The following is a 24,858-nucleotide window of genomic DNA, read 5'->3' as shown; positions in this document are numbered from 1 at the left end:
ACTTACACTTACGGCACACTCTCAGCACACTGAATAAGCTGCCTCCGACCCTTCTCGGTCAAGGCTTCTGATCTGGAGCCAGTGGGATGGGGACCCAATTGTATGAATGCTGTGGGGGCCAATCACAACCATCACATAATACAGAAGCTGCGCCACCCCCTGGTAATTAAAGCCTACTTGCAGGGCTGATGAGAGGCTGTGGTAAAGGGTTTGTAAAAAAAAAAATGTATGCGTATTTTTATTTACTACTTACTTTTTTTTGTGTGAAAGAGTAGGAGTAGGTACGCCTCATGTTAAGAACATGTGCTTTGGTATAGTTCAGGAGAAAAAGGGGGGGGGGGGGGGGGGCGCACACTCAACCTCCACTTTCCTAGTTTGCCAGGCTGTATGCTTAAATAAGAGTCTGGTATGAATTTTTGGGGGGCCCCACACTTTTTTTTCTTGACTTTTGCATGGGGTCTCCCATTCAAATTCATATGTTTAACTTTAAGCATTATTAAAATTGTTGCTCCCCGCCAAATCTGAATTTAAAAACAATTTTGCTGCTTCAGAACATGTCTCCCATAATAATGCCTATTAGCCTAGATAATGACCAGAACTGATTTTTAACATTCAGCTCCCATTAAAGTGGAGTTCCACCCAACTCTTCAGCATCCCTCACTAAACTGTGCACTGTAAACAAATTGGATATTTTTAATTTTTTTTTCTCAGCACCTACTGTATATCTGCTGTATTCATTTTTCACTTCCTCCTCCTTGGCCGCGGCCCATCGCATCATTTCCTGTTTGCAATGCCTTCTGGGAACGGGCAGCAACTTCCTCTGAAACTGCCGTTGCTATGGAAACCTGACCTGAAACCTATTACACTGCTTGTGCTGCACTGAGCATGTGCGAGATCTGCAAGGATGAGATCCAGGAAGAAATACTGTCTGGCTTCAGATGCCCACACTTAAGATGGCCACGGCCTGCTGTAAGTTTATAAAATAACAAACTACCGCTATAAACTAACAAAACAGACCTTAGTTTACAGACTAACTTTACTAGAATACATTAAGCTTGTGTATTAAAGGTGTATTTTTATTTAAAAAGTATCATTTCGGCTGGAACACCACTTTAACTTCAATAGGGTTCTGATTTGGCACTTGAACTTCTGTAATGTTTACTGAACCTACCTCGAACCAAACCCAGGTACGCTCGGTTTATCCCTTAGGACTCTTTCACACAGACCTGTTTGAAATTGGAGCTGAACAGAATAGATGTCAGTTTCTTGACATTTGTGGCTGTTAAGTTTTTGTCCAGCGAATCTGTGATAGCTCTCTGGGTGGCCCAATATAAACAGACTTGTATATGGACCTTCACCCAAAATATAACGTGTGTGCCCTTGGCTTCAACCCGCTTCTTTTCCCACAATTGGATATTTTTTTAAGTGCTTTTTTATTTTTTGTGCTGCAAGGCCACACTTCTTCCTTTTTGCACCAAGGCAGGGTTAGCAAATTCTCTCATGTGCGTAGATGTGCTGTAGGACTCTGCCCAGCTTTGGGACCCAAAAGAGACCTTTGGCACATCTGCACACATATGCAAGGACGCTGCGGTCAGTGAAGTCTGGAACCTCTGCTTTGTCTGTGCATGCCCGTAAATTTCAGCACAAATGCGTAGATGTGCTGCAGGGCCCTGCCAGGTCCCGAAGGATAATCAAAAATGCTGGTGGAGGAGCCATGAGTGAGGGGACTGAAGTTCTTATTTAAAGCGGAGGCCCGCCCACCGCTGCAAAAATTAAAAGCCAGCAGCTACACATACTGCAGCTGCTGACTTTTAAAAATAGGACACTTACCTGTCCTGGAGGGGTGTCAGGTGCTGCCATTGTGTGTAAGGGAACCCGGCAGTGTAGCCTTACGGCTTCACGCCAGGAACCCTACTGCGCATGCGCAAGACTCCACTCCTCTCTTCTTCTAGCCCAGCGGCGGGAGAAGGAGGAGGGAGCCGAGTGGTGACGTCAACGGCCGTGGCTGAGACTCCCGGAAGTGGCAACAGGATACCTGTCAAAGACAGGGGAAGGAGACAAATGAGCGGAAGTTCCACTTTTGGGTGGAACTCCGCTTTAAGGAATGTTAAAGTCTCCCTGCAAATGCCAACTGACAGACACTGACATTTTTTCACATATTACAAACATTACAAGTATTTTTCGTGACTTTTGTGTGAATGCTGAGACATTCACAAAGCAAATTTTTTTTATAACTAGCCCCCTGAGTTACAGTAAGGGACCAGCTCAGAGCCAGGCAGCATTTTTTGACAGGGAGGAGCTGTGACACTGGGTGGGGGAAGGAAGGTGATGGAAAGGCCCTGGACATAATTGCTTTTCTTCTTTGCCTCATCGAACATTGACAAACACAGACTGTGTGGCAGAAACTATTTATAGCTGTTTGTGTGTGTCACAGCACCTTGTAATTCTTTTCTTAGCGGCTGCTTCCACTCGCTATCAATTATCCATGATGGTAATGCTGATGAAACAGGAGCTCTGTGGAGCTGGATTTGGAGAGAGAGGTGCATGCTGGGAATGCGTGAAGCCATCTGGAACTATGACAACTCGTTTTATAAATGACTTCATTCACTTGCAAACTCCAAGCCCACCTGCTGTCCAATTTTTTTAAATTTTTTGTTGAATAAAGCGAAAGGTTAGTATTTCTATCAGGTTTTTGTTACTGTTTGTGACTCCCATTAAAGAGACTTGTCCTGAGTTCCTGTCCCGGTGACACCAGTCATTTTGGCAGGAAATGAAGAGAAATCTCCCTAAATAGAACACACACCCCTGTGATCTTGGCAGGCAATGAAAGGATCACGTGAGCATACTAAACCGAACATCTGTGCGAAGGGCCATGTTTGCCTGCACAAGATGCACAGGTGTTCCATGCATCTGTGTGCATCTGTGTGCAGGCAGTCCCATATCTACTGGGATGCTGTGGCTGCAGAAACACAGCCGCTGCTCCCAATCTGACATCCATGTAGGTGCAGGTGCATGTCCCCAAGCACAGACCTAAGAGGCCTAAAAAGGACAGATATAGCAATAATAACCTGACATACTCTTTAGAGCTGAACTCAAGGATAAGCAAATATTGTATAAATATGCTGTACAAGAAAAGTGTATCCGTCTTGAATCTTACTTTGTGTATTTCTTCCAGATGTGTGCAGTGTTGCCAACCAACAGACTGAAATTTACTGACACAACACCCAAAATTTACTGGCAAAGCCAAGTTTTTACTGGCATTTCAAATTTACAGTTTTAACCGCTTCAGCCCCGGAAGATTTTACCCCCTTCCTGACCAGAGCACTTTTTGCGATTTGGCACTGCGTCGCTTTAACTGACAATTGCGCGGTCGTGCGACGTTGCACCCAAACAAAATTGACATCCTTTTTTTCCCACAAATAAAGCTTTCTTTTGGTGGTATTTGATCACCTCTGTGGTTTTTATTTTTTTTACGCTATAAACAAAAAAAAGAGTGACAATTTTGAAAAAAACGCATTATTTTTTACTATAATAAATATCCCCCAAAAATATATAAAAAAAACACAATTTTTTTCCTCAGTTTAGGTCGATATGTATTCTTCTACATATAGGTTAAAAAAATCGCAATAAGCATATATTGATTGGTTTGCACAAAAGTTATAGCGTCTACAAAATAGGGGATAGTTTTATGGCATTTTTATTATAATTTTTTTTTTACTATCTTGCGATTTTTATCATGACTGCGACATTATGGCGGACACGTCGGACAATTTTGACACATTTTTGGGACCATTGGCATTTATACAGCGATCAGTGCTATAAAAATGCATTGATTACTGAAAAATGTCACTGGCAGGGAAGGGGTTAACACTAGGGGGCGATCAAGGGGTTAATGTGTTCCCTAGTGTGTTTTAATTGAAGGGGGAGGGGACTGTGTTGGGGAAAAGATAGATCACTGTTCATACTCTGTATGAACTGACGATCTGTCACTTCTCCCCTCAGAGAACCGGAAACTGTGTGTTTACACACACAGATCCCGGTTCTCCGCGTGCTCCGAGCGATCGCGGGAGCCCGGCGGTGATCGCGACCACCGAGCACTCGCATCGGCTCCATGGGCGAACAGGTGGACAAAAAGGGAACCAACGTAACATGACCGCGGTTCGCGCAGCCGAACCATGTTGCGGCGGCTGGTCGGCAAGCAGTTAAATGCACATTTTAGTATTTAGGCTAAAAACAAGTATAATATGCAATTAGCAATGTGATTTCAGGTGGATATTAAAGTGGTTATAAAGCTTTGTTTTTGTTTTTTTTAAAGATAACAAACATGCCTATACTTACCTGCTCTGTATGAGCAATGGTTTTTCACAGAGCAGCCCCGATCCTCTTCTTCTGGGATCCCCTGCCGGTGCTCCAGGCCACTCCTTTTTAACGGGTTCCACCAGGGGAAGCCACTTTCCCTGGGGGCACCCGTGCATGCTCGCTCCTGGGTCCCACTGCTGCGTCGATTGACACAGACAGCGGGACTCGGCCCCACCCCCCCGCTTTCATGTCACCAGATTTGATTGACAGCAGCGGGGGCCAATTGCTCCCGCTGCTATCAATCTGTCCAAAGAGGCGAGAGACAGTGGTGGGAGCTGCTGCGCTCATACACATCAATAGATTGGATGGGCTCAAATAAGAAAAAGTGGGGTGTCTGGGGGGCAGCTCAGAAGGTTTTTTCCCTAATGCACAGATGCATTAAGGTGAAAAACCTTTAAGTGTTTGTTACCCTAAAAAAAAAAAAAAAAACTGATCCTGTTCCCTTAAAGTATGTATAATAGCACAGTGCTTGTGCTGTGTAATTTGGCCCCTTCTCTTACCTATAAAACCTGGCTGATCCTGCCTGGCTATGCCCTCCCCCCTGTAAACTGACCCCGGTTTATCATGGCTGCTGAGGCCTGACACCATGGTAAGTTTACATGCCTCCATCATCCGCAGCTATCCTCTCTGCTCTCCCCCCGTCCTCACCCCCTCCCCTCCCCGCCTGTCAGCTTTGTACACTCCCCAGCTCTCCCCTCCTGCTGCTATCATAACTTCAATAAAAACATACAATCCCCTCTGTAAAATAACATTATGTGCCCCAGTGTCTGTGTTATATAAAAAAGCTGCCGATCTGTACCTTATATCAGAGCATCTCCCAGCGCTCATGTGACTCCTCGGCTCTCTCCTCCCCTCCTCCCCGGCTGATGTCAGCGGGAGTTCTTGGCCCCACCTGCTATGTCAGCCAGGAAGAGGAGAGTGCAGAGAGACACTCTGATATAAGGTACAGATTGGCAGCTTTTTTATATAACGCAGACACTGGGGCACATAATGTTATTTTACAGAGGGGATTGTATGTGTTTATTGTAGTGGCTTAACAACCACTTTAAGGTTTTAGAACCACTTTAAGGCAAAAAACATATTTTCTTATTTTATTTTCGATATAGTAAAAAAGTCATTCAGGCACAGGACTCAGGAGGGCAAGAAATTAGAATGGGACAGAAAAGTGCAGTGCTTAATAAATTACAGTGCTCAAAAATACCTTGTACAATATGACTCAAGCAAGCACTATGTATGAAAGTGCTAATGTGTACCATAAATAAATTGAAATGAAAAAAATGTATTAAAATATATGTAACAATGAATTCATTTAAAGTGCTAATGTGCAGAAGAAATGGGAATGGGCAGGCCCACACACATGAAATTGACTCTCACAGAGACGTTGACAGCAGTGTGCAGTAGCATAGATGATGACGTCACCTCATCGACACGACATGTCCCCTTCTGAGTCACAGTGACAGTTTCCCTCCATGCCAGGTGGTCCCTTCAGTTCACTCTATTCCAAACAGCACTGACAGTCCCGCTCCTGGCTTGCCTTGCTCATGTTCCAGACCCGCACACGAGGCTCCGCCCACTCCGCTGGTCTCCCTTGCACATGACATCACACGACACACTCAGGCACTGCCTCTGCCAGACCTGCCCCCCTCTGGCCATGCCCGAACACACTGTAGCAGGCACTCGGGCTGGTCTCGGCGGGCTCTGGACCAGAACTGCGCATGCACTGTTCCAAGCCGAGTGTCACCAGCTCAGGGACGAACTATTGCCAACTTCTTGCCCAATGCAGCCCGATGATCGATAGCCCATTATTTCCATGATAGGGAAGGTACCCATGCCGAGATAGGCCCAACCCGTTCCATGCCATATACTATATACCTTCCACCATTCCGACCTTCACAAATCCGAGACCCCTGCATCCAGCAACCTAGACAATAAAAACATACCATTAAACAAACCACACAGCTTAAAAGATGGGAGGGAGGAAGGGAGGGAGGAAGGGAAAGAAAAACTTTCTGTGATGTTTCCTGCTGACCCCGCTCCCCGGGAATAATCACTACCATGGCCGCAACCCTACCATTGCCCAGTGAAAGCCACCCCCACCCCTTAACCCCTTAACCTGCACATTAGCAGGAGCTGACCGGTGCAACCTACCCAGCGACCCCCCAGTCATGTGAGCCCTGCACCCAGGTTCCCTTTGCTCCAGGCCTGTTCTTTGTGGCTTCTGAGGAATATATTTCATTGAAAGTTTTTTTGCTGTGTTGGAGTTCATTATTGAACTTTCTGCAACCTCCCTTTCTAAATCAGAAACAGTAAATTCCACATACTCATGCATAGGTATAAATGCCTGTTCTACAAATATGCACGCACAAATGTTCATGTGTGGCCTATGGAGGAGGCAGGGAGCACTCAGGTAATAGCTTATCTGGTAAGACTATAGTAATCAGCTGAGAAAAAGCCAACCCAATCATTAGTAATTTTCAAAAAAACACAACAAGGGAATGTCTGCCAGGTTTGGCAAGAGTGTTCAAATATAAATCCTCAACAGTTGTGTCACAGCAGGAGACAAAGTGACTTCCTATGACTTTCCCATTGCTTGTCACAACCCTGGTATTTTACGCTCCAAAGATAGTTTTTGTATCTTCTGGTGTGTAAACAAATGTTACCTCTGTTGAGATGTATGTCACGGTAGCTCGCTAAAAAACTCTACTTTTCTTTATGCCAGATAGCACAGCTCCCACTGTACTTCCAGCCTGCTCTGGTCATGACAGCTGCAGCCCCACCCCTTCTTCTTCCCTTGGCCATTGAGAGAATACATGGAGTTAAATACACATCTTTGCTCACTTGAAAATCTTGGGGTGCTGCTGTTGTCCATCAGGTCTGAGGGTTTTGAGTGCATGTCCCCTGCTGGGTGCTGTGGTTCCTCCCACCAGCTGCTACGCCACTACAGAAAACAGAAGTGGCGTAGTGGCTGGCGGGAGGTACCACAGTGCCCAGCAGGGGACATGCTAAGTGACACAACTAAAAGTGTTGGATAACAGCAGTGCTGAAAATGAGCAAAAAGTTAATGCGCTGCCCACTGGAACGGTGCGTATGAACCTTCTTCTTTTAAAGGTAGACATTTTTATATATCTTTTATTATGGTGACAGAGTGAGTTCAAAAAACAAATAAAACAATATATTTGTCAAGCTGTTCAATAGCACCCTAGCCATGATGTTTTTTTTTTTTTTCTTCAATTCTTTACCTGAAATCAAATGTTTCTTTTTATGATGTTGCATGCTAGCTGAAAGATGAAATTAGGCTTGCAGTGATAGCTACTCTGAAGAACTTAGAAAGCTACTTAGGTGGGTGAAGCCAGATAATTCAGGGCATGCATCTCAGGCATCATGACGATCTTGAGTAGACAAAAATGGGGCAGGACAGAGATACAGGTCTGCAGAATTAAAGCCTCTAAAAATATGAAATATTTTTTCAAAGTAGAGTTTAAAATCAAGGAGCTGACTGGTTGATATTGGCTGCATAGAGAGCTGCTTGAAATTCTTGTGTCGATGTAACCGATAACATTTAATGACTCCTTACTCCCCCCTCTGGCCAGAAAGCTAAACTGCCCTGACTTCTTTGGCCCAAATCTACATATTAAAACAAGACACGTATCCGTCAACAGTTTGCTGAAGGGGTGATTCTTTGTTAAAATTACATTTAAGTCAGTTAACAGAACTGCGACACACAACTAGATTTATGTGAAACACCTAAAGAGAAGTAAGGAGCATACGGTACAAATGTAGCTGATGGTAAAATGAAAATCGCATAGCAACTTCTTGACAAGCCATAGAAGGACTTATATACAGCCATGAATGTTTGTAATTTTTTTACAAATTGTATTGGATATATGGATATACAGTATCTCACAAAAGTGAGTACACCCCTCACATTTTTGTAAATATTTTATTATATCTTTTCATGTGACAACACTGAAGAAATGACACTTTGCTACAATGTAAAGTAGTGAGTGTACAGCTTGTATAACAGTGTAAATTTGCTGTCCCCTCAAAATAACTCAACACACAGCCATTAATGTCTAAACTGCTGGCAACAAAAGTGAGTACACCCCTAAGTGGAAATGTTCAAATTGGGCCCAAAGTGTCAACATTTTGCGTGGCCACAGTTATTTTCCAGCACTGCCTTAATTCTCTTGGGCATGGAGTTCACCAGAGCTTCACAGGTTGCCACTGGAGTCCTCTTCCACTCCTACATGACGACATCATGGAGCTGGTGGATGTTAGAAACCTTGCGCTCCTCCACCTTCCATTTGAGGATGCCCCACAGATGCTCAAAAGGGTTTGGTTCTGGAGACATGCTTGGCCAGTCCATCACCTTTACCCTCAGCTTCTTTAGCAAGGCAGTGGTAGTCTTGGAGGTGTGTTTGGGGTCGTTATTATGTTGGAATACTGCCCTGTGGGCCAGTCTCCGAAGGAAGGGGATCATGCTCTTCTTCAGTATGTCACAGTGCATGTTTGCATTTATGGTTCCCTCAATGAACTGTAGCTCCCCAGTGCCGGCAGCACTAATGCAGCCCTAGACCATGACACTCCCACCACCATGCTTGACTGTAGAAAAGACACACTTGTCTTTGTACTAATCACCTGGTTGCCGCCACACACTCTTGACACCATCTGAACCAAATAGGTTTATCTTGGTCTCATCAAATTACAGGACATGGTTCCAGTAATCCATGTCCTTAGTCTGCTTGTCTTCAGCAAACTGTTTGTGGGCTATCTAGTGAATCATCTTTAGAAGAGGCTTCTTTCTGGGATGACAGCCATGCAGACCAATTTGAAGCAGTGAGCAGCGTATGGTCGTAGCACTGACAGGCTGACCCCCCACCCCTTCAACCTCTGTAGCAATGCTGGCAGCACTTATACGTCTATTTCACAAAGACAACCTCTGAATATACGCTGAGCATGTGCACTCAAATTCTTTCGTCATCTATGGCGAGAGAGGCCTGTTCTGAGTAAAACCTGTCCTGTTAAACTGCTGTATGGTCTTGGCCACCGTGCTGCAGCTCAGTTTCAGAGTCTTGGTAATCTTCTTTTAGCCTAGGCCCTCTTTATGTAGAGCAACAATTCTTTTTTTCAGATCCTCAGAGAGTTCTTTGCCATGAGGTGCCATATTGAACTTCGAATGACCAGTATGAGAGAGTGAGAGCGATAACACCAAATTTAACACACCTGCTCCCCATTCACACCCGAGACCTTGTAACACTAACGAGTCACATGGCACCGGGGAGGGAAAATGGCTAATTGGGCCTAATTTGGACATTTTCACTTAGGGATGTACTCACTTTTGTTGCCAGCAGTTTAGACATTAATGGCTGTGTGTTGAGTTATTTTGAGGGGACAGCAAATTTACATGTTATACAAGCTGTACACTCACTACTTTACATTGTAGCAAAGTGTCATTTCTTCAGTGTTGTCACATGAAAAGCTATAATAAAATATTTACAAAAATGTGAGGGGTGTACTCACTTTTGTGAGATACGGTATCTTTCTATGGCACACTTAGACTTCATTTGCACAGGCATTTTGCCACAATGCGAATCCCAGCACCTAAAATCTAGTAATTCCTTCTGCTGGGATTACCAGCTGTGTGCAGATAGCTGTGGCTACCAACAGCCTGTCATTGCAGTGTAAGGGCTCGGTGGACCTCCTTCCTACCTGCATTTGATCTCCTTCTAACAGAGCTGGGCAGTGGGCATAGGGGTAAGTAGAAGTAAAGTGGCTGCCATGAGCACTTAAAGTAGAAGTAAACCCAGGATCCACACCCCATCAAAACACAGAACTTCATAACTTCAAAAATATAAACCTTTGCTGACTGAACATTTAATCCAGCATAATTATGATTCAAAGTTTATTTTTGGGTCTGCTTACCCTGTTAATGCTGAAGCCAAAGGCATCTTTGGGGTCAATTCACTAAGCTTTACTGCATGCAGTAAGGGTATCATGTTACTCATTTGCGTAAATGAATTCATGCTGTAAATAAAGTCCAATTCATTAAAAAAAAAGAAAGAAAAAAAAAAAATTGTCGGGGTCGAGTTCCACCCACAGAGGACCCACAGAAGGTTGACACTATTCCACCAGCAGTGGACACGAAAAAATGTGGCACTACTCATCCCGAGTACACAAGTATATATATATATATATTTTTTTTAATTAAATCAAAAAAGGCATGAACTATATGTTGTTTACAAAAGTGCAACAATGGAGTATGTCAACCATGACAATTGCTCCAGCTAGAAGTGACCTTTTGAAGTGGCCACTGTATATATACACCATTACAGCAAGTTAAACTTGGATAGGAAGATGAAAAATAAATAAAAATGTTTAAAAAACATTATAAAAAAATGTAGTCAAGTTTTCTTTAGTTTTTACAATATAAACATAGACAGCAGCACATAATTGGGCCAAAAACATAGAACAGGGAGGGCATTGCTCTGCACTGTTGCCATTCACAGAATGCCTTGCATTTTTTAAATAAATAAATATAAAGCATTCTCTGATCAGACGAGGTGGAGACTGTGACATTCTCTCTTCCTCCTTCAATCAGAGAATGCCTTCTGTTATTTGAAAAAACATAAGGTGTCCAATGAAGTGCAGCCACTGTAACTCTCTAATAAAATTCATACCTAAACTTCAGCTTTAATTCCACTTTAAAGCAGGAGGTCAGAGGGGGTGGTGAAAGGATATGAACTGCAACCTATGCTGCCGAGGTAGCTCACAGCTTACGGGGAGGGTGCACCTTGACCTTTTGCTAAAGGATCTTGTTCCAGCTCTGCCTTGTAATCAAACTGCTTCAAGCTGCTTATGCATTTCTATTGACTTGTAGAGGGATAGAAGCAGTTCTGACGTGAATGAATGCCCCTAGAAACAGGTCTAATGCTTTAAACACCGGACCCCCCCCATCCCCATCATCATTTTGTCTTTCTGTGTTTATCTTTTCATACTTCACCGCATACTGGGAATGGAAAAACGGACACCCTGTACAGCTGAAGCATACAACACTTTCTGTGTCTGGGATGCTTCTTTGGCCTGTCCTCCCTCAGCTTCTCCCCTCCAGATTTGATCCTAATCCTGGTAAGAAACTGTGACCTCAGCAAGTGGTGGAAAGGTGGAGGACTTGAGATTGACTTCCATTCCCACGGTCAAAATTGGCATAATAGTGCATTTCTGGGTTCTGAGCTCCCAGGGAACTCTAACAGATAACACAATGGGGTTGATTTAATAAAACTGGAGAGTGCAAACTCTGGTGCAACTCTGCATTGAAACCAATCAGCTTTCAGGTCAAAGCTTAATTGAACAAGCTGAAGCTAGAAGCCGATTGGCTGCACTGCACCGCTGCACCAGATTTTGTACTCTCCAGTTTTAGTAAATCAACCCCATTACATCTGTGGTGTTGCCTTTTAGGGTCCTTGTACCCTATACTGATGTATGGAAAGTTTCTACGCAATAAACAGGAGTTCGGTCCATACAGTTTGCATGTTAGCTGCTGTCAGTTTACCTTGTCTAGCTTCTGTACAGATTGGCAGTTACATGTCCTCTTGGTCTATATGTGGTTTCACATGTGTGTGTTCATGGCAGCTATGGAACTAGAAGGCCCGATGTTACCTGCCAGTCTGTAGTAAGCAGTAGCTTTCTTTCTGCTATCAACCTTCTATTTTTTTCTCCTTTTCTCTGATGTGATTGATAAGAAAATTGAAGTTGCCATGGGAACTTCAAATGATTTGTCTCGACTTTCTAATTTTAAAGAAATGGTATGGTTAAAATTAACCAACGCCTGCTCTACAAACAGATTGTGGTAAAAAAAAAATAGTTGAATGAATCCAAAATCTTACAAAAAAATTTGTGCAGCAGAAGGTGGTGACACCTGTGACTAGAGAGGGTGGGGCTTCTCAGGAAAGGGACAATTTACTCGGATAGGGATGTGACATAGAAGGAGCTTAAAGTAGAATGCAAGTATAGCAACTAAAACTTCACCAAGAATGTAAAAGCAATAGCCCTTTGTAGCAAGAAATCTTTTTATTAAAAAAATGTAGCTCCAAATATTACTTTTGTAGCTATTATGACCACCAATACCTAAATTGGCATTCCTCCTCTCTGGGTGGTGGGTGGGATCTACTTTTTTCGGGGGGCCTGGGAGAAGGGAATTCAACATTAGCCCCAAGCCCAACAACAGCTGTATGGTAATGGACACCACTGTGATGATGTTACCACTCACAGGGATAAAGAAGCCTGAATCTGAAGGCCAGAGAAATGGACCACCCACTACAGGCTGCCTGCAGTAACTACAGGAGAAGGCGGAGACAAGACCTGTCACCTTGTATAAGGAGCGAGAACAGAGATGACCGGTCTTTATTATCTTTATTATCCTGCAGAGAAGCAAAATTTCATACTGGATAACTGTACAGATCTGGAAGAAATACACAAAGCACACTTATTTCAAGTAAGCGTACAAATGTTTCCTGTATTTAGGTTAATATTTGTTTATTCTGGAGTTCAACTTTACCATAAAACAAGAAGGGTTTCATTTTGTTACGGCAGACAAATTTGGAATGTTTGTAGTTATTTTTAAAACTGGTTTCTGATATCACACAATGAGGTTGATTTACTAAAACTAGAGAGTGCAAAATCTGGTGCACCTGTGCATGGTAGCCAATCAGCTTCTAACATCAGCTTGGTCAATTAAGCTTTGACAAAAAAAAAAACTGGAAGCTGATTGGTTTCTATGCAGAGCCGCCCCAGATTGTGCACTCTCCAGTTTTAGTAAATCAACCCCCTTGTTTTTGGTATTAGTGCCATGTTGTGACAGACATCTCATACGTGGTTAGCGCTCAGTGATCCTCTTTATCTGTTCCCCGGTACACTTCCTGTACAAGGAGGGAGAGGAGGGGGTCACATTTGCATCCTCCAAACTGTTTTGGGTATCCTCTGTACATTCATTTGCATGTACTATGTGAAATCTCCCATGTTCCTGTTTATACATTACCTGCTTGCATTTCCTCTGCTCCGGTTTATCGTGGCTGCGGTACCGACATGGTTACTGGCCTAGATTAAATTCCCAAGGCTGAATCCCTCGATGACTGTCTAAATTATGTTTGCCAGTTGTGTATGATGATTATATATGCATTTGTTCCTTAATTCTGGCGGGAGCAATCTTATTTTGCAGTCCCATGACCGGGAAACAGCTGTGCAGTGGGGTTTAATTTCTCTTTTTATATAAATGTGTATAAGCCACAGAACTGTGATTTAAAGATGAAATACAGCTTAAAAAAGCAATGTTTTTGTATAAAATACGATATTGAAACTTTTAAATCAACCAATTAACACATGAATGCATAACCCTGATCAAGTTAAAAAACACTTTTTAATTCAGTTGTATTTTAATTTAGTGTATGTGTCAGGGCAAAAAAAATGCAATCTCTGCAAATTTTCCAATGTTTTGTCCCTTTTAAAATACTGCAAGTATAGAAAAATACCTGTTGATCTGCCAATAATCAAGTATGCTAACCCCCCGATTGGGCTGACAACCCAGCACTTCTGCCACACTGAAATTTTTGGTAGTATTTTTGGTCCCTTCAACTGGACTACAGATCTATGCCTATGCCCGCCCATCACGTCCCATCCCAAGAGCCTGCCCACACTGTAAGCAGGGAAGGGGCTCATGGGAGATGCAGTTCTGAGGACTTGTCAGTATCACTAGGAACTACACTTCCTACCGATGCCCCTGCAAGAATTTTACACACCTAGTGACAGGGCTTTTTTTCAGCAGGAACTAGGGGGAACTCAGTTCCACCACCTCTGGCTCAGGTCTTCTGCTCCCTGCTCACCACTATCACTTGGTAACACTGAAGTCCAGCTTCTGCAAATACAAGTGATAGCTCATCTCCCAGTAGCTCCCACAGGTCAGATCTCCTGCGCAGATCCCACTAAGTGCCAGACAGGGACAAGGGAGATAAGAACAGGTGCCCAGAGTTCAGTGCAGTCATGGGCAGGAGAGGGTGCGTGGTAGGCCACACCCTCTGTGGTCTCCATTTTTTCCCAGGTGACCGTTGTTGATGCTCCTACTGCATTATCTCCCTTGCAAGTAACTGTAGTATAGTATAGTATGCTGGGAGGTACTACAGCCGGATAGGTGTTTCAGCTTAATATAAGGTAAGATATATGACAGATGGTGGAGCTTTCAAGGAGGGGGGAGAAAATGAGGGCAGTGGAGGGAGGGGGTTGTATGCAGGGGGAAGAGCTACTATTTGATGCCATTTGGCAGGTATGTGAGTGTGGCGGGCATGGTTGAGTTCCTGTACCTATTCTCTGAGAAAAAAAGCCCTGCCTAGTGATAATATCACAGGGTGTAAAAAAAGCTGTTCCCTACAGGAACAGGATAAAAGAAAACATAATGCTGTCACATGTTCCCAACTCTAAGGCACATATGTCAAACACAATGTCTGTGATCCGAATCTGGGCCGTCAGGCCTTGTGATGTGGCCCTCACACTCAGTTTTGCAATTGGAATGTGAAGAAAATATAATGCTGTGACATGTTCCCAACTCTAATGCCCTGTACACACGGCCGGACTTTTTGTCCAAACTTGTCCAACGGAACTAATCCGTCGGACCATTCGACCGTGTGTGGGCTTCATCGGACCTGCAGCGGACCTTTTCTGTCGAAAATGTGACGAACTTTAGATTTAGAACATGTTTCAAATCTTTCCGACGGACTCGAGTCCGGTCGAAAAATCCGTTCATCTGTATGCTAGTCCGACGGACGAAAACCGATGCTAGGGCAGCTATTGGCTAATGGCTATGAACTTCCTTATTCTAGTCTAGTTGTACGTCATCACGGTCGAATCTGTCGGATTTTGGTGTGATTGTGTGTAGACAAGTCCGATTCGACGGAAGTCCGTCGAAAAGTCCGTCAAAAGTCTGTCGAAAAGTCCGACATGATTCAGTCCGCCAAAAGTCCGATCGTGTGTACACAGCATAAGGCACATATGTCAAACACAATGCCTGTGATCCGAATCTGGCCCGCCAGGCCTTGTGATATGGCTCTCACACTCAGTTTTGCAATTGGAATGTGGCGGAACTCCATTACGCCACCTCTGACTCTCAGCCTTTTTTCACACTCCCCACTGTCACTTGTAAAAACAGAAGCCTTCTGTGTTTACAAGGGACAGCTTTGCTCTCAGCGGCTCCTGAAACTAACAAATCCCTGCACACACTTACGGTGGGACACGGTGGGGCCAGATATCCAGAATCTAAAAGATGGGAACGATCTCCCAGCAAGGCCAGGCAGAGCTGCCTTCACACGGAGGTACTAGAGCCAGGCCAGGTAGGAGAGAGAGATGTGAGTAAGCTTTGAGGGGGGGGGGGCTGCACACTGTGAACCCTACACTCTGTACACAGCACACCTCATAACTCTGTACATACCGCACTTTTGAACCCTGCACTCTGTACTTAGCGCACCCCTAAACCCTGCACTCTGTACATAGAGCAGCCCTAAATCCTGCACTCCGTACATAGTGCACCCCTAAACCCACCACTCTGTACATAGCAAACTCCTAAACCCTTCACTCTGTACATAGCACACCCCTGAACTCTGCACTCTGTATGTAATGCACTCCTAAACCCTGCACTCAGGAGTGTTAATTTTGGCGATAAAAATATTTTTGTCGCCAAAATTAACATTATTTTAGTCTACCAAAATACAACTAAAACTAAAATGGCATTTTAGTCAATAGACTATGACTAAAACGAAATCAAATTTTGATGTCAACATTAACACTGGCTTTCGATACATAGCCTAATCCTGAACTCTGTACTCTGTATATAACGCACTCCTGAACCTCGCACTCTGATGTGGCCTGCAATAATATTGGGTTTGACACTCCTGCTCTAGAGGGGGAGCTTTGGGGGTAAATTTGGGAAATGTCTGTACATTTATTTTAAAGTAATCAAATGTGTTGTTAAATATAGTTAGCGTAAATTCTTGGATTAAAGCAACTGAAACCCACTGAATGAAAAGGGCAGACTAATGACAGTCAGGTTGAGGAGGAAAGGGCTAGATTATGCTGGATATCCTCCAGCCAGAAAATAAGGCTATATCTGACTTGCTGCAGCTTGTAATGCACACTGTAAGATGCTTACAATGTGCAGTGAAATCAGAGAAGCTCACTGCATGTATTGAAGTCAGAGAAAGCAATTTCAGTACGGGAGAGGAGCCTGAACAACTGTGTAAGACTGAAGGAAAGGCTGGAGTTTAGACTTAAAGCGGAATTAAACTACAAAATTGAAAATTGGTCACAGGTAGGATTTATATAACAGGAGAAACCCCATTGTTCTCTTCTGTCATAACTGTTTTTCCATGCCTGTCAGTGTTTGCGTGCACTGACTCGCACAGCTCAGGGTACATTTACGGCGTGGATCTGTGTAGAGATGATGTGCCTCCCTCTGCACATGCACATGAGTGACATCAGCCCAGCCCGGCCATGAAAACAGCCAAAGAATCCAAACTCAGAAAGAAGACCGGGAGAGGATGGAAGTGCGCATGACTGTTGAGAGCCCTGACACTGCACTGCTGGAGGGGATCTACTTCTAAGATAAGTCTGCCATAATGTGCTAATATGCTGTGCATGATAGCACATGGCTAAAAGCTCCACGGGGGCTCATTTCTTTAAATTCTGCTTTAATAGTTGTCTGAACCAGTTGGAAGAGCTGTACAGTGAACATACCAAAAATCTCAAGTAGTTGTAAGTGTCACTAAACTATATCCTGATTCTCCAAAATTAACATATATATTCATTACTTAATGGTCCTGTAATCTATATTTCATTAAATGGTTTCCTACTGTGTATTTCTGCCTCCTTGTAAAGTCCTCGAGCTTCCAAATGTTTCCTTTCCCTCCCTCACTTCTGTTTGTTTGGAATGAGCAGTGCACATTAGTTGGGGTCATGTGCACTGCTCTGTGCACACTACAAATTCCTTAAAGTGATTCTAAAGCCTCAAGATTTTTACCTACATGCATTCTATGCATGAAGGTAAAAAACCTTCTCTGCTGCAGGATCCCCCCAGCCCCCCCCTTATTCCTACCTGAGCCCGATCCAACCAGTGACGTGCACAAAAGCAGTGGCTCTTGCTGCTGTCTCCCTCCTCATTGGGCAGATTGATAGCAGCTCTCGCTCCTATCAATCAACTCCAGTGATGAGGGAGCTGGGGACAAGCCCCGCGGTCTGTGTTAATTGCACAGAGGTGCACCAAACCTCCTCTTTTCGGTTTCCCTGCCGGAGCTCCTGCCTCCTCACCCCCATGGGAAGCGGGCACTGGACAGATAGGAGGAGGCAGGAGCTATGGCAGGGGACCCAACAAGAGAAGGTTCGATGCAGCTCTGTGCAATTCTATTGCACAGAGCAGGCAAGTATAGAGATGTTTTATCCTTTATAACAAAAATTCCTTTACAATCATTTTAAGCTGGGTACACTCTAGAAGTTTTTTTTCATGCAACCCAGCAGGTGATCTCCCCCGCTGAGCTATTGTATTCTGACGGGGGGCAGTTCCTGCCGAACTGACCAATTTCAGACAATTTTTGGCCCACGTGTACAAGGCTTTAGTCCCTAGACCATCTTGGGAGAGAACCAGAGATGGTGGCTACGTTCCTATATACAGCTGTGGGACTATGGGGAACAAAATTGGCCACCCTCTAACGGGAAGTCAGATCACAGGAGCAAAAAAAAAAAGAAAAGGAATTTCGAGATTTGGTTTAGAGCAAAAGAAGGTACTTTATGAGTTAAAGCGGCATTCCGTCCCTGAAAAAAAAAATTAAAAGTCAGCAGCTACAAACACTGTAGCTGCTGACTTTAAATAAGTACTTACCTGTCCTGGGTGCCCGCGATGTCGGCCGCCCGAGGCTGACCTGTCCCTCGGCTCTCAGGTCCTGGCACCGCCATCCTAAGTAAGGGAAACAGGCAGTGGAGCCTTGCGGCTTCACTGCTAGTTTCCTACTGCGCACGCGCGAGCGGTGCGGCGCTCTGTGAAAGACCCCGTGGTGTTCTGGGAACACACACAGTTCCCAGAAGACAACGGGGCCGCTCACCGAGGAGCAGAACACGCCGCGGAATAGGAAGAGGCAGATTAGGAAGACTGCCTAGCAACAAGGGTTTAGGTAAGTTTAAAAAAAATTTTTTTTCAAATTTAAAAAAAAATTTTTTTTAGGATTTTTCATGCAATTTTTTTTTCTAGGGTGGCCCTCCACTTTAAGAAGTTAAGAATACATACTTGAATAGAATTTTTATTTTGTAAACCAGAGTTTATTGTCACTTAAGGTGGCCTTTTGGAACTCCTGAAAGGCATTTAGTTTGTCAGGGGTTAAACCCTTTCCTGCTTTATGTAAAACAAAATAAAACTTTTTGTTAGGAGTTGACCTTTAACTCCATCATAGTGAAATAAGTCTATTACATCCGTGCTGCCAGGACCATTGAAAAATTACTTACTTATAAAACCAAATAAAATGTAATTCATCCTAACTGGTGAAAAAGAGGAGTTCATGCCAGGGATCCTTGGCTCCTTCTGTCCCAGCCTGCCTGCCTTTCAGTGTCATCAGCTGTGGAGGATCTGATTTCAGGACTTATAGTGCGGCTGTGCTTTGTGTCAGGGTGAGAGTATTTTGACACGCTGGCTTCAGTTAGACAAGGAAACAAACTCGCTTGTGATTTAGGAGTGCACTCTCCTCTTCTCTGATCTGGTGACTTGGTTGTTTCACATGGCAATTAATGGATAAAAACATGGAAAATGTTTATAGAAAAAAATGCTGGAATTCCCCTTTAAAGCTTACTCAAAGTTTTTCTGGCAGCAGCTCCTCTTGGGATGACTGGTAAGTTGATTTCACATCTTTTTGCTCTAGTGGTTTCCACAAAGTGGCTTGCCATGGAGCTGTAGAAGGAAGCTGTAGCATCTCTGATGTTCCTCAGACTTTCAGGAAATATCCAGGGTTTGTCTGGCTGAATGACATAACCATTAGGCCCGGGATTAATAATTCTCACGGACTGAATAAACACCATCATTGTTATTTTAGGGGCCACATGGGCCATTTTTAATCTTAGTTATTTATAAAAAATCTTCCTACTGCAAATATATCTGTCTAGAACTACTACAGGAGTTTGTTGAGATGATTGTTAAGATATTAGTCTATTAGGATATTAGTATTAAGCGGAATAAATTCCTGTATCAGAGCTTAGTGCTTTCACACAGAGTACATGGCATAGTTACACATTATGAAAGACTTCCCTACCAAAGGGACCCCTCCAGCACTGCGATGACCACAATGTCCCTCTGTGCCCTATCACCATCTCTCACATCTTTGCTTAGTCTTCCGGTTTCGTCATCTTCGCCCATCTTGATTGACCGGTTAGGTTGATGTCATTTCCTTGCAGCTCAGGATACATTTTAAAAAACATTGCTGACAGGCACATAAGACATGCAATTGGGTTGATGTACTAAAGGCAAATAGACTGTTCACTTTGCAAGTGTAGTTGTACTCTGTAAGGGAATTTGCTCCAGAGCTTAGTAAAAGAGGCGAAGCTTCGCTTTGCAATGAATGCCCAATCACATGCAAGAAAAATTGAAAAAACAGAATTTTTGCTTGCACTTGATTGGGTGATGGAAGTCAGCAGCGCTTCCCTCATTTATTAAGCTCTGGAGCAAATTCCCTTGCAGAGTGCAACTGCACTTGCAAAGGTAACACTCTATTTGCCTTTAGGAAATCAACCCCAATGTCTCCTGTGCAATAAAATCCTACCTGCCAGCAATGTTTTTAAAATAAGAGCTTAATTCCACTATAGTGTATATTCAGTTAAATCTTTTTTTTTTCTACAGTTATGGTAAAATGAGGAAAGATTAACCCCCCCTGTCAGGTTTTTCTGGCTATGCAGGAGTCTGTTAGATTTTTCACTCACTGTGGTGGTGACAAAGGTTTCCCCAGACTGGAAATTAGAGAGAAAATTTGCAATACACGGTATAGTCTATTTAAAATTATTTTTTTTTAAGTATTCATTTTGTGAGTAATTGTTAGAATTACTATTAGGTTTTTGTTGCTGTGCCCCTGGCAGGGAAATTTCCTTACTTCCTGCTGTGCCTCCCGGGCAGGAAATGGTGGGATATCATTCCAACACAGAGACAGCAATTAAAAACCCAGCAGACATCCTGATCCTTCCACAATCTATCTTTAACTACGTTTTGGCTGGAGTTCTCTTCTGGGTTTGAAAAACAGCACTCGTATATAGAACATATTGCTAAATGCCTCAACGTTGTTCTAGGCAGTCCGATTTATTAAGTCCTCCAGACACTGTGGAGATACATATGTCTTATTCATAGGAATCATGTAACGGCCCTGATCCAGCAGCTGTCACTCCGCTTTCCGGGAATGCTTGGAATGTCACAGCTGCCGGAAGCGGGCAAAGGGCAGTGACAGCTGATCCCAGTGTTGTGTGGTGTCACTGCATTGCAGGAAACTTTTCATCCCTCTCTCAGAGGGCACAGATCTTATTGTAACCCCATACAAAAGGTGGATGTGTTTTAAATCAGACATGACAGCCAGGACAGATTTATCACTATTAGGATTATAGATTCTCCATTATATACAATCATTTTTAAGGTAAACGTATCTGGAAAGAGAGGTATGGGCGCTGTGATTGTTGTTTTAGCTGAAAATGGTAGTTGCTTGGTTGTCCTGCCAATCCAGCCAGCCATACAAGTTAAGATTTCAGTAATTTTGTAGTCCAGTTCTTAAGTCACTGGCTGCTAATATGTTCTGGGTCAGTGACATGGAAGGTTTTGAGACCATTGGATCAGCATGACAGACCCATCCTCACTGAATTTTCATACTACATGCCTTACCACAACACATGGTAATGCATGTAACATGCGTTGCTATATTGCGGTGCCATTCATTTTGAATGGTACCCGATCGCACCAAGGCAACACCCCTGCATTGTAGTGCACTGAAACTCATGGTAGTGTGGGAGCTTTTCATCGTATATTCCGACTGTGTGTATGCCCCATCTGACTTTTTCTGTCGAAAATTCAGACGGACTTAGATAGAGAACATGTTCTATATTTTTGCCACAGGACCAAATTACTATTGGGAAAACCGCTCATCTGTATGCTATTCCAACGCACCAAAAACGACGCATGCTCTGAAGCAAGTACGAAACAGAAGCTATTGGCTGCTGGCTATTGAACTTCCGTTTTCTAGTCCCGTGGTACGTGTTGTACGTCACCGCGTTCTGGACGGTCAGAATTTGGTGTGACCGTGTGTATGCAAGACAGCTTGAGCGGAATTCTGTTGGAAAAACCAGAGTTTATTCCGACGGCAAAACCGGTCGTGTGTACAGGGCATAAGGGTCTTGTGCTTTTTGAATCTCATCAGGGTGTGTTAAAAAGCCGGTTTATTTTTAATTGGCTTCCTCAATGCAATGCACGTTAATGTGAATCAATGTGCATTAATGCACTATAAAGAGGTAAATGGGACCTAATATTCTGTTGAGGTGACAACTGTAAAATTTTGTTCTTCTTATCGCTTTTTGGAGGGTGAATCTCTCCAGTGGGGACACAGACAGCAATAGAGAACTAGCAGAGATTCTAACCTTATGATACTAAGAAAAAATGTTTTGGCTATACATACACTTTAATGTTATATCAATCATTCGCCATATTAGGTATGGGTGGGTATGTGTCCTCTCCTTCCCTTTGTCCCTCTCTGCTCCATCTACCACCAGAGCATCTAACTACTTTCCCACTCCTATGTGACTGCACTGGGACGTGGTGATTTACTACATTATGGAGAGGCAGGGCTCAAGCCACAATACTGAAAGGCAGAGGTATTTTTCAGAGGTGGAAGTAAAGCTTTCCTCTGGTGCCTCTTATGCCCTGTACACATGACCGGTTTTGCCGTAGGAATAACATTTCCGACGGAATTCGGCTCAAGCTGTCTTGCATACACACGGTCCCACCAAATTCCAACCGTCCAGAACGCAGTGATGTACAACACATACGACGGGACTAGAAAACGGAAGTTTAATAGCCAGTAGCCAATAGCTTCTGTGTCGTACTTGCTTCAGAGCATGCGTAGTTTTACAGACGAGCGTTTTTTCCGATAGTAATTTGTTCCGTCGGAGAAATACAGAACATGTTCTCTATCTAAGTCAGTCTGAATATTCGACAGAAAAAGTCCGATGGGGCATACACACGGTCGGAATATACAATGAAAAGCTCCTATCGGACTCTTTCTGTCGTAAATTCCGCTCGTGAGTAAGCGGCATAAGTATTGGAAAAGCTAAGATTTGCTTTAAATTGACTTGATTATCACCCACCCAAAAATGAAAAACATGCTCTCTGCTAAAAGTAGACCTTAATTCTTACCCATCTGATGGGTGTAAAGTCTGATCTTTCTTCAAGAGCTATGACCGTCAAAGTATCCTAAGCATCCAGCACAAACAGAATTGAAGGCCAATCAACCAAAACCCTGGTGGAATCTTCAGCGCCTGTCAAACTTTTGGGTGTGTTGTATGCTTAGACCAATGCTGCACTCAGTGGTTTCCTCCGCTAGCATAGTGACATGGACATCAGTGGCAGGAACAACAGCACATTGCAGGGGACTCAGGAATCTGACACACCTGGAAGTGTAGATTATACCGGAGGCTGATGCTCTTAGAAAAAATAAAGACTAGATACTGTAAATGTTACCCACCAGAGAGGTACAAATTAAGAGTCTTGTTCTGCATTCAGCTTTTTTTCTTTTTTTTTTTTTAGATAGGGACAAAATTTCAGATTAACCTACGTTTTGATATAGACTTTACTCTGGCTTTCTGAGATGCACTAAAAATTACTGCGAACAAACCCTAATGCCTCGTACACGCGATCGGACATTCCGACAACAAAATCCATGTTTTTTTTCAGACGGATTTTGGCTCAAACTTGTCTTGCATACGCACGGTCACACAAAGTTGGTCGGAAATTCCGAACGTCAAGAACGCGGTGACGTACAACACGTACGACGAGTTGAGAAACATGAAGTTCAATAGCCAGTGTGGCTCTTCTGCTTGATTCCGAGCATTCAGGGAACTTTGTGCGTCGGAATTGTGTACACACGATTGGAATTTACACGAACGGATTTTGTAGTCGGAAAATTTGAGAACCAGAACTTAAATTTTGTGCGACGGAAATTTTCCGATGGAAACTGTCCGATGGAGCCTACACACGGTCGGAATTTCCGACAAATGGCTCTCATTGAACATTTTCCGTCGGAAAATTCAACTGGGTGTACGGGGCATGAGAGCAACATTTCCGCAATTGGGTCATCGGTCATTGATATGCATGACATAGAAGGAGACACTGGGGGTTATTTACGAAAGGCAAATCCACTTTGCACTACAACATGAATGGGATTGCTGGCTGTTGGTGCAAACAGACATAATATTTAATAGACACAGTGGCTGAGTGAATATTGTAACAGTGTGTAGCAGTCAAACATAACTCTCATACCTGGTGTCACTGGATAATTCCTTTTTTCTTCCCTTCAGGGCTTATACAAGTTCAGGCCCAGGCACAGCGTATCCATCTAGGGTTCCAAAACCTGAAAGGTAATGGGCAAAATCAAGAACTTTAAGGGCGTGTCTTCCGTTTTTTCTTTTTGACCCATGTCAGCAGTGTATCTTGGTGTACTGTACACTGAGCTGATCAGTATGATCCCTATGATGTCATTCAGTGTCCATAAGGGCTACTGTGATGTAATAAATTAGGCAAGTATTTTGGTGGGTGGTAAGATGTATCAGAATGGGTATAAACCCATCTTTTTAGCCATCCTTTATTCCACTTTGTTATCTCTGTAGAGGTAAACCACCAATACAGTCTTGCACCTCCTATTGACCTTGTGGTCTGACTATGGACAAGTATTTCAATTTATATAACAAAAAGTAAACAAGCTTTAAAACAAGCTCATGTGATCTCTGTAGCTTATTGTACTGTGGAGTAACACACAGCAGAAGTACAAACACTTTCTTAAGGGTTCTCTCAGCAGCTTAGCTCTTCCTTCTAGCAGTGATTCAGCAGCTAAACCTTGCTCCTCCCTTTCAACTGTAACGCAGCAGCTCAGCTCCCCCTGCTCCCCCTCCCAGCAGTGACTAAGCTTCTGAGCTCTTCCTGTTCCTCTCTCTCAGCAATTACTTAGCAGCTCAGCTCTTACCTCTCAGCAGTAACTAGTCCCGTACACACAGGCTGTCAGGAGACACCGGCTGGTTCAATAAAAACTGGCTGACATTCGGCCCATGCGTATGTCAGTCTGTCTGACAAAAGCTGGCCTTTTAGCCATCTTCTGTTGGACGAGCATGCTGGAAAACCAGCAGCTGACTGACTCCCGATCGCCAAAGGCCAGCAGCTCAGCTCACCTTGCTCCCACCTTCCTGCAGTGA

At 43.6% G+C, this 24,858-nt stretch overlaps 1 protein-coding gene across 4 annotated transcripts in view; it reads left to right on the top strand.

Moving 5' to 3' along the window:
- The window catches only part of DGKI (diacylglycerol kinase iota), a 466,380-nt gene that overhangs the window by 96,188 nt on the left and 345,334 nt on the right, over positions 1-24,858 (top strand). The window contains exons 1-2 of one of the 4 annotated variants that reach the window (XM_073621820.1): positions 19,077-19,265; positions 23,971-24,030. The exons of 2 other annotated variants lie outside the window; for them this stretch is intronic. In XM_073621820.1, the coding sequence (XP_073477921.1) occupies positions 19,165-19,265; positions 23,971-24,030 (161 nt within the window). In that variant the 5' untranslated portion in view covers positions 19,077-19,164. Of the gene's footprint in view, positions 1-19,076; positions 19,266-23,970; positions 24,031-24,858 lie in introns of those variants that run through there. One more of the 4 variants, XM_073621821.1, reaches the window with a different exon arrangement.

Source organism: Aquarana catesbeiana, linkage group LG03 (genome assembly GCF_042186555.1).
Source record: "Aquarana catesbeiana isolate 2022-GZ linkage group LG03, ASM4218655v1, whole genome shotgun sequence".
NCBI classification, from domain to species: Eukaryota; Metazoa; Chordata; class Amphibia; order Anura; family Ranidae; genus Aquarana; species Aquarana catesbeiana.
Note: the sequence above shows the minus strand (reverse complement) of the source record. Positions and strands in the feature narration are given on the sequence as shown.